Genomic DNA, 13,444 nt, shown 5'->3' on the forward strand with positions numbered 1-13,444 from the left:
CTGGACCATGTCAGATTGCACTGCCTAGAGCCTCCTATCAACCATGCAGGACATCATAGCAAAGCACTAGCAACACCCTAAGAAAAAACAACATTAACACCATAGTGACTTCAGACCAATAACCCTAGAAGCTAGCCAGAGCAATCTAGCAAACACATGGGACATCCTATCTGTCTGTAAGGTCTGTATGACCTTTAAACTATAACATTCTGAAAACAATTCTAGATAGGTTTTGTCAAGTCAACATAAAGTCTGTCTTGGCTAAGGCTACCTAATGCTTGTTTTGTTGCTTAGATGACCTAACCAGAGAGTATTTGTTTTCGAATTCAATTTGATCAAAGATTTCTATAGATATAATGGGGTGGTGTTGGCGCAGTGGATAAGACACATGCCTTTGATGTGAGAGACCCTGGTTCGAATCCTCTGTGAGACACCAATGTGTCCCTGAGCAAGACACTTAACCCCTAGCTGTTCCAGAGGTGTGCGACCTCTGACATACGTAGCAATTGTAAGCCACTTTGGATAAAAGCATCAGCTTAATGTAAATATATTTCCCAAGTCTGTAAGGTAAATAGTCTGTCAGCTGAGTTTCAGTTCATTTTTGTTCTGTGCTGCAGTTCATGGAGACCGAGACAGCAGGAAGCGTATCCGGTTTGTTTTCTTTATTTTACAAAAGCACAATGTTTTGATGATATTGTGAGTACACACAAATAAAAGTAGAGTTGCCTTCAAATTATGGCGTATTTTAAGTTGTTGCCGTTTTTTAGGGTGATTTTAAATGATTGATTATGATTATTCTTTGTCATAAATGCAGTTTACATAAGGTGTCATGGGAGCAATGGAAAACAGTTTTCCATCAACTGAAAAGTTTTTGCTGCATTCACTCTTTATCACTCCAGCATTGTTTTCCTCCAACAAACATGGAATATGACAAACTTATTTCGGGAACATCATGCACAGACATTATTAGAGACCCAATTATACTGTAAAAATGATTTAGTAGCCTAACCTGTTTTCCTTAAAATGTTGAGTTCATTTAAACTAAAGAATAGAGTTGATACAAAGAGATCAGATCATTCTATAGAAACTCTAAATATTATGCCAACTGAGCAACATTTGTGAATCTAAGCAGATTTGACAGAACATTTTTGAAAAGTTATGACAGCACTAGTCTTGACAAACTTTATTTGTCTAGAATATGCATGAAGCTACGGTTTTGCTGTTACATACATTCTCCCCTACAAACATAGTCCTGTTCTGCATTGGTGAAGGTAATATTGAAGACAAGCTTGGCTCTCTTAATGACCCTGATCGATCTAGAATTGAATTTCCAGCCTCTGTTCCTCCATCTTTCTCTGTCCTTCTCTCACTTTTAGTGCCTCCCTGGGCCATTATCGCCATCGCCATTGTAGCCGTGATCCTCATTCTCACGTGCTGCTTCTGCATCGTTAAAAAGACCTGCCTTAAGAGGAAAAAGGGCAAAAAGGGAAAGAAAGGCAAGGGAGAAATGGGAATGAAGAACATGAAGGAAGGAGAGGTACGGCCACCCGACACCAGCGCCTTTTCAGCCTTAAAGGGATAGTTCATGTCAAAATGAATATTTTATTTCATACAAACTCATTCTAATGTGTCAGCCATGTATCTCTTTCTTTCATGACACAAAATGAGATGTTACAAAAGTTGTTATTTTAGATACAATGAAAGTAGATGGCATTTAATAATGTCAAGCTCCAAATTTATGTGAAAATGCATAAATTCAGATAATAGTGTCTAATATTTGACACCAACCTGATGCTTATTTGTGTTCTTGGAGCTTGGCAGTAAAAATCACAATTCACTTTGATTGCATGTGCAGATTGAACATGCTGCTCAACATCTCCTTTTATGTCTCACAACAGAACGACTTGAGAGTGAATAAATGATGTATACATTTACATTTTGGGTGAACTATTCCTTTAAAACCTTGTACAAAGAAACAGAAAGATGAATGTTTTTTCCAGTTTCTTATTTCCATCTGTTGCTAATGAGTTTAATAGGGTTCGATACATATCTAATTTGAATCTTTCACTTGATTAATGCCTTTCACAATGCAATATATTTGAAAGACTCAGCAAAGCTTGTCTGTTTTAAAAAAAGGCTGTGTTTCTACCACTCACATAGCCCTAATATAGCTTCTAGGTCAAGAAAATGGATGGCTGGTATTCTGGAAAGATTTTTCAGCCATTTAATATTCATGGAATATAAAATATTCAGTGTTGTGTGTCATTTGCTGCCTGTAAAGCAGGAAAGCTACATGAATGATTTCCCGCCACGTCATTTCATTTGCCGCGTTCGTATAATTTGGTTTCCAAAAAAATGTATTTGCTATAAATCTCTTGTGCTTTTGTGTTAAAAATGACACATCTTCCAGCGAATGCGCAGCAGCACTAAATCTTTTTTTATCTGTGCTGGAAATATAATAGCTGAATAGCTAAAGAGTTTAGCTGTATTTGCCGTGCTGTGACAGATCCCGCTGTGTGCTGTGTGTTTGCTATTGTGACAAGCTAATTTTCCTTCGGGAATCATTAAAATTCATATCCGAATATATCATTTTCTATATAAATAATCTCAAAAAACTTAGTTGTGCATAAACACCATCAAGACAAACTTTTTATTTTTGTCTATGTGGTTTGCTTCTCAAAATGCTTTGGTTAAATTTGATGTTTGTATTAGTCAATAACATAATGTGTATATTTAAACCAAAATTGTCGTTTTTGATACATGTCCATTAAGTGTTACTTGATTTCCTCTACTTGATTCTGTCTTCTGTGAGTTCAATCTCTCCCTCTCTCTCCATTTCTTCATCTCTCTATCTTTCCCGCTTTGTGTCTGATATGTGCTCCGTGTATCTTGACTGTGCTGGACCTGTCTTCTTACGGTAGGTGTGACATGGCTTGCAGTGCCCCTCTCTGAACGCCTGGTGTAAGCTCAGACCAGGGCGGGGGGAACTGGGCTTTTTGAAAACTGGCTGGGAATGAACTCTTTGGCTTCTTCTTAAGTCTTGCAAGCTGCAGGGGTGCTGAGGTTGCTTGAGGAGCTAGTTTGGGGTTGGTTTGGGGAGGGCTCGCATTCCACCAGTTTGACATGCCACATGAACGGGATGTGGGGGATTACTGCCAAATCAGTAGAAGGAAGCGAATGTGCATTTGGTTATGAACTTAAACTTCATCCTAGCTTACTGAGAGACACCAATCCTCACTAACATGCATGTTGAAAGGGTACGGTTGGTGATTTGTCCTCTGAAAGCTGCTTCACCTATCACAAATCTGTCCCTTAAAAGATTCCTAACATAAGTTATGCAACATCTTTATGCATCCCTTTCTTAAAGCACTTAGCTAACAGCAATAGAAGCCAGAGAAATTTCCAGATGAGGTGAAGCAGCGTTTTTTGACAAAGTCCAATGCATGCCCTTCATACAAGCACCAGTGAATGACCATGACTTGACTTGAGAGTAACTTTCCTGGATGACCCATTGTGCGGAAAGAAACAAAGAAGCTTTTCTTTTCTTCCTGAAATGTAGAGATGAGTCGTGGGATGAAGTAGGTGGTGTGGGAAACAGCCTTTCACCAGGAGACCTGTTGTGTGCTTGGGTGTGTGCCAATTAAGTGTGCTTTAGTTTGAAATATTGTTTTGGGTAGTGTGTGTATTATTTTCAGTGTTAGAGCGCTTAATGTAAACGATGTGGAAATACGTGACATTGGCTGATTTGAAACAATGTGAGGGAGAGTAAATGATGAAGGGATTTTCATTTTCGGGTGAACTATCCAAAAAATATATTGTTTTGTTAGTTTTTTTAAGAATTGTTTTATATTTAGGCTGCATTTATTTGATCTATTATACAGTAAAATAATAATAATAATAATAATAATAATAATTATTATTATAGCAATATTGTAAAATATTATTGCAATTGAAAACTTTTTTCTTTGTAAATTTATTTTAAAATGTAATTTATTTCTGTAATCCAAGCTGAATTTTCAGCATCATTACTCCAGTCTTCAGTGTCACATGATTCTTCATAAATCATACTAATATGATGATTTGCTGCTAAAGAAACACTTCTCATTATTACTGGTGTTGAAAATGTTTATGAAAACAATGAAGCTTTTTTTCAGGCTTCAAAAGAAAATCTTGTTTTTTTTCATTAAAAATATTCTCTGTTACTTTGGATCAATTAAATGCATCCCTGCTTAATAAGTGTATCAAAAGAAAAGCAATGGTAAAGCATCTGTAAATGTATTAAATATTTACAGTTGGTGATTTGCCTTCAAAGGTAAAATTTTAAGCATGCACGGCTGCTTTTAAGTATCCATCAATAAAGATCCTTTTATCCCTGTGACGATGTAGCTAATATGATAATATTATAATAATAATAATTCAACAAACATTTATATAGCGCTTTTTTAAGCACTCAAAGCGCTTTACATTGTCTGTGCAAAGCTAACTATCCAAACACTGGGCTCCTCTGCTCAACTAGTGGAGTGAGTTTGGGGCGGAGCTATCTGTTAGCCGACCAATGACAGGTGACATGGGAAACCTGTTTGAAAACAGTCTTCATATTTGCAATTCCACAAAGCTAGTGGCTCAGAAATTACACGCTTCACCTTTGATATTCTCACTGTCCCAGGAACTGAACCACGGTTTAATTTATCATAATGTAATAACCTTTTAAAATGCCTTCATGATTAATAATTCCACTTAACACACATGCATTTTACTGGTTTCTTACAAATAAGCACATCATAAATTTTGGACACGTGATAGGCCAGTGTTTGTTTGTTTGTTTTTTCTTTTATTTATTTTTTCTTGGGGTAGTGAATAGCATTTTAAAAAATTAGGAACTTAAATCATATTGTAATAAACATGGTTAATAATTACATGCTAATTTGATCACAGGGCTGTTGGTGCAAATAATCATTTATTGTGAGTGACTGATTTCTCCTTCACCGTTTCTTATTACATCTTCCACCTTTACTAAGATGAATGTGCTAGAACTTAGCATGACTGCCTCTGAATGCTTAATGCAAATATCCTGAAGTTATGTAAGAGAATCACCACACACTTCATATCAGTAATACCACATTAGTCTGTTACATCATTAATCATCCTCCAGATTTAATGCCAGCATCGTTTTATTCACTATTGCTTGAACAATATGCAATCAATGTGGAATATTTTCAGACTTTGCATTTTGTGGCTTGGCATGCATGAATGCATTCTGTCCTGTCAGTTAAGATATGAGAAATTGTTTTTGTTTTGTTTTTTTTCATGTGTGTGAGCGTGTGTTTCGGAAATGTGTGTGTTTGTATATTTTGGGGTGAGTGGTCAGGAAGGATGAATCCTCACCCCGAGCACTTTTTGTTCTATTAAGGGACATTCTGATTCAACTCTTTTAATTTGTCTTGTATTCTTGTGTTTATTTTATTTTCTTGTTTTTCCCAAAGCTGAAGCAGACATCTCTAAGTAAGCTTATATTTGCTGTTTCACTAGCATTGAGTTTGAAGCTGCATAAATTCTTCAAAGTGCATAAAAAATCTCAGAAATGCTTTATCTAATGAACAGTCACCGCAGGAATTTGGTAGAGTGGCTGGATGTTCCAATGTGGATGAACTTGCTGGGGTCACTACTATGCCCAAAGCAGTGTTAGTCATGTAACAGGGTTATGTATTATGTTAACTCCAATCTTTCAGGGGACACAAATGCTAGGGTAGCAGAGAGACTTTCAGTTATCAGCATAATGTCTGGTCTACTTTACTGATTACACCATGTCATAATCGGCCGTGATGTGATAAGATTCCAATGATAAGCAATTTGTAAATTCAGAAAAGTCAGAACATGTTTGGCCTTTGTGATGTGAAAGCTTAATCAATAAACACAGCCAATCAGAATAGTGTGTGGGTGGAGTCTCTCCACACTACACTTACAGTGACATTAGTACATAATCTAATTCATAAATATTAAACAAACAAAAAAAATCAGCGATTGTTATATCTTTTATTTAGTCTATAGATATTTTCAAAGTTTCAATGTACTGTCAAAAAACGTATTATTATTAATTCTACCAAATAAGTTATTGTTAAAAACTAACCAAAATTATTTTGGAATTTTATTTTGCTTATAATTTGTGCACAGGAGAGACTTGGTGTTGTTTACAAGCAAAAGGAAATATTTTGGTATCGGCCAAAATGATTAAAAAAATATCGCCATATCTGAAATTGTCAAAAATCCAATATCGTGCATCCCTAATATTTTAACATTATTTAAATTACATACTTGAGAGACTAATACAATCTTTGTTATGGATATACCTTCAGGAGGGCCATGGCGATTTTTTTAATTTTTGAGTTCAGTTTGTATTTGAACTTTTCATTTATTACAAGGTAAGGAAGCTGATTTGGGTGAAAAGATTACTTGTTATGCTGGTTGAAAGTCTCTTCACAAATTGATAGCAATAACTTAGTTAAGTGCTCGAAATTTATTTATATGTATTTGTTTTGTTTGTGGAAGGTGTAGGACCATAAAATGTTCGCCCAATCCAATTCTTCGGTCCGAGGGCTATGACAGGCTGTCCTGCCTGCTTGTTAATGTATAAATTTGCAAAACCTATTCACACATTAACAGTGCACTACATTACTAATGCAGTCAGAGTGACCCAGCTGAACTAAAAATCTTATATGTTTTGTTTTGTTTTTTATCGTGTGGCGGTGTCACTTCATGTCTGGTTATGACAGTGTCTTTCTGGGCCAAGACTGCCAATCTAGAAAGGGAAAAACATCTGACAGATATATAAATGTGACTAAATTCAAGTTAGTTTTGTTTTTATTTTATCTTGCAGGCATTGGAAAATTTTAAAGACTTTGTCCCCCCACCCCCCCCCCCCCCACCTCAAAAAAAAAATCACAATTTAGTCATATGTGCTTGTGTTGTTCCAAATCCATAAGACTTTCATTTATCAAAACACAAATGAAAATGTTTTTAATGAAACCTGAGAGATTTCGGTCCTTGGTTCATTTGGATTTCTGTGTTTCTTTAAATTGGTGAAAGAGAAATGTTTATGTGTAAAATAACACTCATTCTGTGATCTTTAGTATCTGACTGCCAAACATTTCTTCCAAAATGTCCATCATTTTACATTGTATACCTGCGCTGATATGTGTATTGGGTTTAAAGCACCAACACTTTGCTTTTGTATCTTCTGAATCTTTCGTTCTGTGCAAAAGCAAGTTTTTTACATTCAATCATCTCCTCTCAGGGTTTTAATATACCTTGCAGACTGACAATCAATTTATGGACAGACTGCTTCAGAAAGACTAGAAGTCTTCTGACTGTCTTTTGCTCCACAAAAGTAAAGTAGACGATTACAAATGGTGTCATGAAAGGAAAAGTGAAATCAAGTCATGTTGCTATGAAGGTCATCGCTAAAACCGTTACATACAGTAACACCCGGGTGGTTTGACACCTGGCAAACTTCAGGTAAGCTGCAAATTTGCCCGATGAATCATGTTTGGGGAACTTAATTTACCTTCCTATGCCTTTGCTCTAGTTTCTCCTGTAACATCCATCTGTGCTTTTGTCTCTCCAGAAACAGGAAGAGGATGATGATGAAGAAGATATAGACATGGGAATAACTGAAGAGAAAGAGGAGGAACCGAAAGAGAAGGAGAAACTCGGAAAACTGCAGTTCTCCCTTGACTACGACTTCTCTGACAACAAGGTAAGGCCACTCTACGCTTTACAGTGTTTAAACAATTTCTAAGAGAATTATATTTTAATATTTCTGTTCATCTGTTCACATTAATGCCCAGATTTTCCCAGATGTGTCCTACATACAGTACACATAACATTATTTTCATATTTTGTATGAGCATACTATGCAGTTCTTCAGCTATTTAAGTGTACATCAAGTGCATTTTTCATGTCAAAATATTTCAATGTACAGCAAGCAGAGTGAAACATATCTCTATACAGAAACTAAACAGCTAGAAATGGTGGCATGAATTAAATACCATGACACATCATCAAATAATTGCTTAAAATTATTCCTATGGTTTTTTTTTTACAAAAAAGCACCCTTTAAAAATGTCTGTTATCACAGAAATATTCACAAATGGACAAGAAGTCAGCGAGTAAAGGATCAATGACAAATGAATAAAGGATAAAAAAAAATTACATCCAGTGTTCTTTTAGTGTCATAGCATTACATTTCCCCTTCAGTCAGTCACGTACAACGTTACGTCAGTGACTGACGAAATTGGGATTCTCGCTAGAGAGACAAATCGCCTTTGAGTGTTAACAAAACAAGCCAATGAATATTGGCATGCGAGATTTGCATCGCTCACCCCACCCTGCAGTGCGGGTATAAAAGGAGATTGCATGCAGTCGCACATTCAGCTTTTCACTTCAGAGTGTCATCAAAGCCTTTTGACGAGTGTTGGTGTTACGGCGCATCAGCTGGGCTTGCCAGTGCTGCTGCTTTTTTCTCAGCACGCTGCTGCTTCCCATTCTGCAGTAACGCTGCAACTCCTCCTAGGCGCTTCTACACTTCTTTGTTTTTTCAAACTAAAAGAGCAAATTCTAAAAGAGCTCCACGAGTGATGGGGCAATGTTTTTAAAGATGTCTTTCCACTCGTGTGGAATAAATATTTTTTATGGTTTTGGTTTTAGTTAAATATGTTGTCATAGTACCTTTTTTTTTACCATTTTCAGGGGGGAAATCCAGTCATTTCAAAAGGGATATTTGCATTCTAGAATTCTGAATGAGGGCAAAAGATTTTATGCAGATTTTTGCAACTGGTTTATATTTCTAATGCAAATTTGCCATGCTGACCAACATAAAGCTACTAGGTTTGACAGACACTGGACATTTTTTGACTTCAATGTGATGCTGCTGATTGTGCCAGATTTAGAAAATAAAAAAATCATGCTGGTTCCATTATACTATTGTTGCATAACCAGAAGTCATATGAAAGGTTACAACAGATTTTGCTCAGTAAAGACTGACACTGTTATCCTGTAGCTGACAGTGGGCATCCTGCAAGCTGCAGATCTTCTCTCCATGGACAGTGGTGGCACCTCAGACCCATACGTCAAAGTTTTCATTCTCCCAGACAAGAAGAAGAAGTTTGACACCAAGGTGCACAAGAAAACCCTCAACCCCGTCTTCAACGAGACTTTCAATTTTAAGGTAGAGTATCTGTTACATTGCCAGTTTATGCCAGGTTTCGACACCCAACACTTTGAAAATACTCATGAGCTGATGTTGATTGATTTCTAGATTCCATTCACTGAAATGGGAGGAAAGACTCTGGTCATGTCTGTGTACGACTTCGACCGTTTCTCGAAGCATGACGTGATCGGTGAGGTGAAGATTCCCATGAACACCCTGGACCTGGCACAACCTATCGAGCAATGGAGAGACCTGGATAGCGCAGAGAAAGAAGAGGTACATCTGTCCTACATCTGTCATTCACTTCATGTTAACTAGCAGCTGTCGTCCACTAATAATAATGAGAGTTAATGAACCAGCGCCTCTAAACACGCTTTTACGCCCATAATGTTACATAATGCTGTTATTTTCTACCTTATCATGTTTCCATTAAAATTACTGTTTGATGAGACACTATTGATGTTTTATTCATTTACTTCATTTACTCCCATGTTGTGCCAAACTGCAGGAAACAAAAATATGTTAGCAGCAGAATGTTCAAGCTACTCTTTTTTTTTCTTCATGTAATTAAACTGAACATAGTCTTTTATTCTCAACAAAGATGCTTTTATTTGCTTAAAAAAAAAACAGTAAAAGCAGTAATATTGTGGAATTTTATTAAAATAACAGTTTTCTGTGTGAATATATTGTAAATTGTATGTATGTAATGTAAAGCTGAATATTTAACATTGTTACTCCAGTCTTCAGTTTAAAGTAATCCTTTTAGAAATCATTCTGATAATCTGATTTGATACTCAGTTATTATCAATTATCAGTGCTCAATTATTAATAACGGTTCTTATAATACAGGCCTATGTTTAATACAGTGTTATATAATAGCATAATATTTTAGTATTAGTGGAAACATTCCTTGTTGAATAAAAGTATTACTTTCTAGATATCTATCTATATGTCTATCAATGTTGAATATCATTTCAACACTGAAAATATTAGCAAATGCTTCTTGAGCAGCATTGATCAGCATGTCAGAATGATTTCTGAAGGATCATGTGACACCGAAGACTGGAGTAATGATGCTGACAATACAGCTTTACATAGCAGGAATAAATTACATTTTAACATATATTCAAAGTGAAAATAGTTATTTTAAATTTTTCAAATATTTCAAATCAAGTATTTCTGAACAAATAAAGGCAGCCTCGCAAAAAAAAAAAAAAAAAAAAAATTCACAACTTCTCCCAAGACAAATTTTTGGGTGAACTGTTCCTTTAAAACGGCCCATGTCATTTTCCCCAACACAGCAAGAAAAGCTTGGGGATATCTGCATCTCTCTGCGCTATGTGCCTACAGCTGGAAAACTCACCATCTGTATCCTCGAGGCTAAGAACCTGAAAAAGATGGATGTTGGAGGACTCTCAGGTACAAACACACAATGCAGTGCCTTGTCTCTTCTCTTTCCACCAGAGAATGGGTAGAGATAAACTCACGCAGAAGACAGGATGTTCCTGCATATGTTATAACCCCCAAAAAACATATTTTTATTTCTGTTTTCTTTCTTCAGTTTGCGAGTATGACACATAACTCATCCTTTGTTTCTTTTTTTATGACTTCATTAATTTGTCATGTCTCTGGCAGACATGCACAGCAGGCCTCTGTGCTGCAGCAGTGCGTCTGTGTCACGCCTGTGCTTTAGTGTCAGTGCTAGCCATGCAGAAGAGATAGCCCACACATGCTGACTCTGCAGTCCTGCTTGTGCAGTTCACACATCTCCTTCAGTCGGTCCTCACTGCTGCCATCTGCTGCTGGCGGCTCTCAGAACAACACGCTGCACCAGCATAAAAGGGACCAAACAAGCCTTAACCTTCCAATCTTAAAGAAAAATTGGAGGTGTTTATAGATCAAACCTGGTGTTGGTGGCCTAATGATATAAGCACAGGGTTGGTTGCAGGTTTTACCCCTGGAAATAGCGATTCATAAGCTTGCAATTTTCCTTAAGAGCGGGTTAGCCTGCTTATTACAGTTCTGTGCTTTACAGTCTTATTTTAGTATAAATCATATACTATAAGGTATTTATTAATATTCTGAATTAGCTTTTTAATTTTAAGTTATTTTAGGTAAGGATTAGGGTTAGGGTTAGGGTTAGGTTAGGTCTAGTCACAAATCAAAAGTTGCATAAGATTGCAACTGAAACATACACACACAATATATAAATATATGACTCCCTGTTCTGGTAAACCTCTGCAGATCCCTACGTGAAGATTCATCTTCTGCAGAATGGCAAGCGGCTGAAGAAGAAGAAGACGACTGTGAAGAAGAACACCCTGAACCCGTACTACAATGAGTCTTTCAGCTTTGAGATCCCACAGGACCAGATGCAGGTACGCTCTACACATCTCAACACAAGAGCTCGCCTTTTCCTGCTCCTCCAAACTTTAAGCGCAATATCTGTTCCTTCCTAGAAAATACAAGCTGTGATCACGGTGCTGGACTACGATAAGATCGGCAAGAATGACGCCATCGGGAAGATCTGGGTGGGCAGCAGAGCGCAGGGTACTGAGCTCCGGCACTGGTCCGACATGCTGGCGAACCCACGCAGGCCCATCGCTCAGTGGCATCCACTCAAACCTGAGGAGGAGGTGGATGCCACGTTAGCAGCCCTCACTGCCAAGAAGTAATCCTGTGCTTCTTCCTCCCCTCCCTCTCACCTTTAACTCCCCCCTTCCTTCCCTTCTTTCACTTTTCAACATGCACACTATAGTCATCTTACTCAATCAGCACTGAATTACAGCCATGGGCCACATGACTAGAGGTATTATCTACAGCTAAAATGAGATGTGCAGAGAGACTCTTTCCACAGATGTTCCTGAAGACAGGCCAAGCTCATAGGTTTGTATATCCTCCAGAAGAGATGTAAGCTCACACTCACACCCAGATATCCAACAGCATTCCAGTTTTCCATCGGGGACCAGGGATAGAAAGCACTGCCACTTCCACTGCCTAATTTAACACATTCCTTCTAGATTCTCTGGTCATCTAGATCAAATCAGTTCTGTTACTTTTGATGAGTCTGAAAGGACAGTGAAGAATTGGTAATCATTGTGAATAATAAAAAAATAAAATAAAATGTGGGAACTGGAGAGATAGTTGGACTCGATGCTCCTGCCCAACCGGAAGGGATCTTTCAGGTGTCGATTACACTGCCTGCGAAACAACCTCTTCTTCCATTCTTCGGTTCCAGCTCTCAGCTGGCTTCTTCCACTGCCCAACATCCTAACAAACCCTGACAAAAAGGAGACAAGCCTTGAAACATCATGAAATAAGCAATTCTTAGCTGCCAGGAACGTCTTCCTGTTAGCATGGGTGTATTTGTTTCTTTGCGTTGATTTCTTGTAGTAAATGTATTCTCCCTGAGCACTTTAAATGAAGGCGTGTTTTTGTTTCAGTCAATGCTTTGTACATTTTTGATGTTCTGAACCCTCTCATTAAAGGAATAGTTCATCAAAAAAAGAAAATTAAGTTATCGTTTACTCACTTTTCTTTCTTACGCCAATGGAACACTAAAGGAGATGTTTCAAAGAATGTCCACGCTGCTCTCTTCCAGACAGTTTAGGTGACTAATGATCCAGAGGCAGTGAAGCTTAAAAGAATATGAATCATTGTCTTAAATTCCAAGTCTTCTGATGATCTGACAGACTGAAATTTAGGTTATTATTCACAAAATTTGACTAAAATCTTTTTGTTTGACAGGCTTGGTCACCATTGGCTTTCAGTGTGAACATTCTTCAAAATGTCTCCTTTTGTATGGACGAAAGAAAGAATGTCATACGGGTTTCAAAAAACATGAGTGAACTATTCCTTTGAGAGCTTCCATCACTTTTTGTTTTCGTGTTTTATTCATGGTTTGAACCAGACGTTGTTATGGTTTCACGAGAAGAGCTGATAGAAGACACTGTTATGTGTGTATTTACTGCACATCTTACCAAACCACTGAACTTATTTGCACTACTGGAACTGCATTCTATACATGTTGCTCTATCAGTCTCAATACTTGCTTTTGTGATGCCGCATTCTTGATTGGAGTTGTAAGAGTTTGCATTTGTTTAAAACGGGAGCTTGTATCATTTGAAAGCTGTTTTAGGGCTTACAGTATCAGTCATTGCGTGAGGATGTGGATCTCAGAATATCATTATGCTTAAGACCGACAGAACGAAATGGTAGCACTTTATTTTATTGTCCTGT

General features: G+C 37.3%; 1 protein-coding gene across 3 annotated transcripts in view; it reads left to right on the top strand.

Moving 5' to 3' along the window:
* Positions 1-12,974, top strand: part of LOC113070269 (synaptotagmin-2-like) — a 61,912-nt gene extending 48,938 nt beyond the window's left edge. For 2 of the 3 annotated variants that reach the window (XM_026243500.1, XM_026243499.1), the window contains exons 3-9: positions 1,377-1,537; positions 7,622-7,753; positions 9,056-9,223; positions 9,314-9,481; positions 10,507-10,624; positions 11,450-11,583; positions 11,665-12,974. In XM_026243500.1, the coding sequence (XP_026099285.1) occupies positions 1,377-1,537; positions 7,622-7,753; positions 9,056-9,223; positions 9,314-9,481; positions 10,507-10,624; positions 11,450-11,583; positions 11,665-11,880 (1,097 nt within the window). In that variant the 3' untranslated portion in view covers positions 11,881-12,974. The remainder of the gene's footprint in view (positions 1-1,376; positions 1,538-7,621; positions 7,754-9,055; positions 9,224-9,313; positions 9,482-10,506; positions 10,625-11,449; positions 11,584-11,664) is intronic. The other variant, XM_026243501.1, reaches the window with a different exon arrangement.
* The last annotated feature ends 470 nt before the right edge of the window (positions 12,975-13,444 follow it).

Source organism: Carassius auratus, unplaced genomic scaffold (assembly GCF_003368295.1).
Source record: "Carassius auratus strain Wakin unplaced genomic scaffold, ASM336829v1 scaf_tig00003633, whole genome shotgun sequence".
Classification (NCBI taxonomy): Eukaryota; Metazoa; Chordata; class Actinopteri; order Cypriniformes; family Cyprinidae; genus Carassius; species Carassius auratus.